Below are 6,006 nucleotides of genomic sequence, written 5' to 3' on the forward strand. Positions count from 1 at the left end.
TTTTCTTTTCTTCTATAGTATTTTTTCCCATCCCCCGGCACCTAACTCCATCAGCACAGCCGAAAAGTTCAGGACAAAGAGTCAAGCGAGGGGAAATTTCTACTGCGCATGTCTCGAAACTTTCTATTCGATACCACTTGAAGGCAGTATAGGAGAAAGTTTCCCCTACTATTCAGACTTGGCTCCTCCCATTTCTGAGCTTCGAAGTTGTTCTACCAAAGTTAGGTGCCGAGGGTGGGCATTCGGGTGGGAACCTTCATGCTAGACAGGTCTGGGAATCTTGAAAAAACCTCTCGCAAATTTTTTTCTGAATTTTTCTCGTCTTTTTCCTTGATTTCTTTATTACCTGTTACATTTTTTTCTTTTTTTCTTCAGTGATATTTTTTTCGGGTTCAATTCCCGAAAATATTTTGAGTCTGAGAATAGCTATGTATACTGTGGGAACAAAATAAATAATAATAGAAAAAAAACCAAAGGACTTGTCAATGGGTAAATGGTTTCTTTATTCTTCTGGATGTATGTACATATAATTCACAAGGATTTATTTACTATGTAATTTTCGTATGTATAATTATGTTGATTTCTATGTACAAATATGTAAATTGCAAGAATGTCTAGAGAATAGCAAAAATATGTATGTTCAAACTAAAAGGTATTTTAGCCGTAACAAACCAAAGAGAATAGAAGTAAGAACTAAAATGAAGGCAAATAAACAATTTGAAACTGGATTTCATATGAACACATGTTCCATCGAAACATGATCGTTAAGTGAGTTTTTGCAACTAAAATTAGCGTCCCGTTAACTGAACTCTTTAACGTTATTTGACGAAAAAATATATATCTGCTCATGTGCAGAAACGAGTTTTCGTCATTAACGTCAAAGAGTTCAGTTAACGGGACGCTAATTTTGGTTGAAAAAAACTCCCTATTTTAAACAGATGACTGTCAATAACTATAAAAAAGCTATTCCAAGGGCATTAAAGGCCCGGGCAACAGGGTCGTGTTGCAATGTTTTGTTGATCTTCGAGCATTCTCTGAGAACGTCCTGAGCGTACTCAGAAGTCAACTTACACTCACGAACCTGTACATCCAAGGATATTCTGATCACTAGAGACACACACCTACCCACCACCACCAAACCACAATTGTCAGTGTACCTACAGTCGTATTTTCTTTTTCTTAAAAAAGGCTTTCCCTTCTACAAGATGAGGCGCCATCTTGTATCTCCAATAGTTTAGTATGCTATCACACCAAAAGAGGGGTAATTGTCTCGGTTTTCGAAAGGAAAATACGACCCCCTAGTTGAAAAAAAAGTTCTTCATAAATGTCACATTGGTCATACTGGAGTTCACAAGCAAATACGGCACGAATTTTCGAACCTTAATATCACTGGTACCAAATTATTTGTATCACTACCCCCACGCAAGTTGCTTAACTTCTTTCGTAAGGACAGATTGCCCAAGCATGTTGCTTAGCTTCGATAGGAAAGATTCGTCCGTCGAACACAAAAAGCTCACTCTGAAGGTGTCTAGACACTCTCCACACATAGTCGACGGGCTGTCAATCGATCATCGATTCACGTCGATCATTGATTCACATCGATCGACGGCCGTCGACCATGTGTGAACACACCTTTAGGCTTCGGTGTGGGGGCAAACAGCCCCAAAAGATGGGTTAAGCTTCTACGAATCTTCCCCCGTCTAATGTACGTACATGTATGGGCTTACACATCACACCCGAGTATAGAAAAGCAAATAAGGGGTTCCCTGGGCAGACGACGACTTGGCCAGCATATCCTCGAACTGAGCCTGACTTAACGTACGTACGTTCTCATCGTCGCACTCCAACCACGTCGATTCTTCCGCAGGTCGGCCCGCCGCAGTCTTGTCCCGGATCCGAATACCGCAACACTCCAGACTGGTGCGGCACACTCGCGTGGCGGCCAGGGCAGAGTTCTGTGCCGCCGACAACTTGGCGAACGACTCCGGGGGCGGCTCGATGGACTTGTTCGGGCGCAGGAACTTGAGAATGCCGCCTGGAGGGGAGAGGAGAGGAGAAAATAATTAGATAAAAAAAAAACCTTGGAACCACTTTCGCATTATTTCAAGGAACATTCTTTGACTCGCACACGAGTATCCTCTTTAGATTTATTTTAATAGACATTTAACGTCACTGTATAGTATATCTACTAAGATCTTTAATGACGGGGTTTTTTATCCTTCATTTGGCGACAGGCTACCCGCCTGTTCATCATCATCAACTTCACCCAGCCACGTTCATCACATGAAGGAAAATTTCTCATTAAATTTTGGGCCCGAAAAAGGAGTCCCAGTGAGGTCTAGTTCACTGAACTACTAGTATTCGGCTGGTTTCACACTGCACGCATAGAGTTAGATGAACGACTTTAGAAAAGCGTAGTCGGCTGCAAAACCAAACCTTTGAAAATGATAGAGACCCTCTATTGTACTCCATATCATTTCCATATGTTTAGTTTTGCAGTCGACTACGCGCTACTCAAAGTCGCGCGTCTACGCGTGAAGAGTGAGGTGCCAGCCTCATGAATGAGTCAACGGAGATTAACGAGATTAACTGACGCGACGTGAAGTAAAGAATAAGGGTTAATAGATTCACTGTGGGACGGGCCTTTGTTTCACTTACTTTTCGACTTCTCCATCTCGCTGCTGAGCAGACTGCCGCCCGCACTCCCGCTCATGCTCCCCCCATTCCCCCCTCCCCGTCTCTTGTCCTTCGGGCACTGCACGTAGTCACAACTAGAATCAAAAAATTAATTTAAAAGTGAGTCACTATAATGGAAAGATTTTTTTTTTTTTTCTTTTTTTAACATAATGACAATAACAAAGAAAGAAATGAGGGAGGGGAAAAATATGGAATTAAGACAAATGTTTGTAAGGAAAAAAGCAATTTCTTTTTTCTCCACTTTCTTTAATAGAATGTCCTGTCTATTTTTTTTTTTTTTTTTTTTTTTTTTTTTTTTAGTTGTACCTCCAAATTTATTTTTTTTCAATTTATAAAAATTTAAGTAATTGACTCCCTATGGGGTTTCAGGTTCATCTATTTGTTCTCTATCCAATGTTTCTAGCACTAGCTCAATGAGTACGGTTGGGAATGCTTTGTATACTCCTGTTAACTCTTCTACAGCTGTGAATATTTCCAGTGATTCAGTATCTCTTACACCATCTATGAATTGTCTAACAACGTCAGTACCCTGTTTGGATATATCTAATAGCTCTTCATTATCTTATCCAGCAGATTCTTTAAGTACGATTAGTTCTTCAAATCTTTCTAATGATGTTTTGAATTGTCTTTCATCCAGTAGTGTTACTTTCCCTTCTAATAGCTCTTATAATTCAACTTGGAATAGTAACTCTTATGGTAATTCTACAGTCACTTCTTTGCCATCAAATGGTAGTTCCAGTAGTAATTTCACAGTAGCATTGCCATCAAAGGGTACGTCCACCATTTCTAGTGACTCCGCAATACCATTGCCATCAAATGGTAGATGCACTGTTTCTAATAGTCATTCCGCAGTAACTTTACCATCTAATGGGGGTTTCAACTCAACTTCGTACTCTCTTGTTAGGGATCGTTCGAAGAAGAGTATTCCCAGTTTTGTAGTTGTACCAGCACCCGCGCCTCCAAACAAACCTATCGTGTCTTCGAATTCTAGTGGAAATTATTCAAGAAATATGTCTTCACGGAATTCAGCTGATGTAACAGCAAGTGAAGATTCCACTAGTTATAGTCACAGGAAGGAATCTAATCTGGTGAAAGCAAAACCAGAAATCTCTGGAGCCATTGACGTCAGTAATCCTAAACCATCTGTTAACCAAGTTGGGTATGCCATTTGTCCCAAGGAAACCAATAAAGTACCTCCGCATGACAGAGGTCAAGTAAAAGATCTAGTGTCCTTTATTAAATCCTTAGAACAGAGTCTAAAATCAAATAATAATGCAGAGCTACGTTATGACAGAGGTTCAGAAAAGCGTCCAAACTCATCTGAAGAACAGGAAAAAAGAGGTAAGTCGAGAAATACTGGCAAATATTCTCAAGATACTCAAATCAGTTCCAAGTTCAGTAGTAGTGGAAACAATGACATCTTGAAACACGGTATTGTTGATGATAAGAGGGTCGGAAGTGCAAACAATACAAACAACAATACGTATTATAGCGAGCACAATGAGAGAAATAACAGGGCAACTATCAACAGCACTACAGATAGATACAATCTTAATAACACCTTCAACAATGATATCCAGAGTAGTGGTGCAAACATCAACAAGATCTACAACAGTAACATCAACAACAGAGCAGGAAATTACTCCAATATGAACGACAAAGCCATCCATCCCACTTCTACCAGAACCATATCTCCGATTCAAAAGTACTCCAAATCACTGTCACCCGGTCCTAACAAGAGTCCGGAGTCAATGTTGACTCTAAGTTCAGACTCAGAATCTGACGAATCTACCAGTCAAGATCTGATAAACATGCTGAGGAATTTGGTCTGCGATATTCGAAACATCGACGATGAACCTTCGTCTGTTATGCTGAATGAAATTCAAGATCAAGAAACTCCTAGGATGACAGATGCTGTCGGTAATGAAGCTAATGTGAGTCAGCATGACAATACTAGATTGCAAGACATCAGTGGAAAACATGCTGCTGGCTATCCTTCGGGACAAGATACCATCCGCTCTAACCACCAAATAGTCAGATACTCTCCTCCTAAAACGAGTGATAAATACAACAGTAAAAGTGATATTGGCAGCAAATACCTTACGGAAAATGTTGGCAAAAAGTTCACCACAAACAACGTCTACAACAACACCGTGTTAGCCCACGAAAAGCAACTGTGTCGGTACGATCCAGAGAAACTGTTCTCCAAATTCCAGAAACTCACGTCCAAATCGAGAATCATTTTGGACTCGAAAACCAAAGCGAAAATCAACGATTTCATCGAATCTCTTAGATATCTGAACACTGAAGAACCTGCTGATTTAGATGCAGGCACGCATAGGGGATATCACGGAAGGTTAAGTCCCTTATCCAACCAAAGCCAAAGTTCGAGACTAGTCAAATATCGAAGGCACGGGAATGATACTAACGCAATTGGGTATTCTGGAAATCGCGCCGCCATTTCTTCTGAGAATAGCTCCCTGTTTCTGCCTCAGTCTTCTGGTGCGGACATCTTCATGAACAACTTTGTCCGATCTTCGAGTAATCTTGGTGCGAATGCCACGGGCAAACTTGTGCCTAAAATTGTGGAACTCCCTAATCAGACTGTCAGTGAGAAGTCCTTACATACAAACTTAAACCTCTCTTCAAATGATAGCTACCCACTTCAACCGTTTGACCCTGGGTCTTCTTTATCTCAACCAATTTCCAATATTACTCAAGCAATTCCTACTGTAGCTCAATCTCTTTCCACAGTGGGTCAACCAATATCAAATTTTACTCAAGCAATTCCTACTGTAGGTCAGTCCTTTTCCACTGTATCTCAACCAATGTCCACTTTACCTCAGGGTACTCCTTCCAGTACTAAATTTCCTACGTCTTATCCGGTATCAACAATCGATCCTAGCACGTTGGACCCTGTTACTGATCCCGCGTTTTCTACATTGGATCCTATCTCAATTACAAATCCTTCCACTTCATTAAGAACCCCGCATAACAACGTCTTAACGTTAAATCCTGAAGGTTCAGTTCTGCCAACTTCAATGCCTATGTCCGCAAATAATACCGCACCAAATTCAAACCTTCTATCTCAACCGAAACCACTTTGCCCAGGGACATCTCTGAATTCTTTCGCCAATCTGTCCATCTCCAACAGTGGTTATGTTCGACCGCCCAAATTGACTCTTCCTGTTCTTAAACAACCGAAGCCTCCACCTGCAGTCCGATTGGGTTCCCCGAAAACAGTAGTCCAAGCAACGCCACGGGTAATAGTTAGAAATGCACCGAATTTGAACGTTGAATCTTCGAAAC

General features: G+C 40.9%; 1 protein-coding gene across 1 annotated transcript in view; it reads right to left on the reverse strand.

The window, feature by feature from the left end:
* Nucleotides 1-479: 479 nt before the first annotated feature.
* The window catches only part of LOC103520630 (ubiquitin carboxyl-terminal hydrolase 1), a gene marked incomplete at its 5' end in the record, with an annotated part of 12,872 nt that continues 7,345 nt past the window's right edge, over nucleotides 480-6,006 (reverse strand). Inside the window, 2 exon segments of the mRNA XM_008485730.3 lie at nucleotides 480-2,035; nucleotides 2,659-2,771. Of these exon segments, the coding sequence (XP_008483952.1) occupies nucleotides 1,731-2,035; nucleotides 2,659-2,771 (418 nt within the window).

The sequence above is a fragment of the Diaphorina citri genome, unplaced genomic scaffold (genome assembly GCF_000475195.1).
Source record: "Diaphorina citri unplaced genomic scaffold, Diaci psyllid genome assembly version 1.1 scaffold3859, whole genome shotgun sequence".
Classification (NCBI taxonomy): Eukaryota; Metazoa; Arthropoda; class Insecta; order Hemiptera; family Psyllidae; genus Diaphorina; species Diaphorina citri.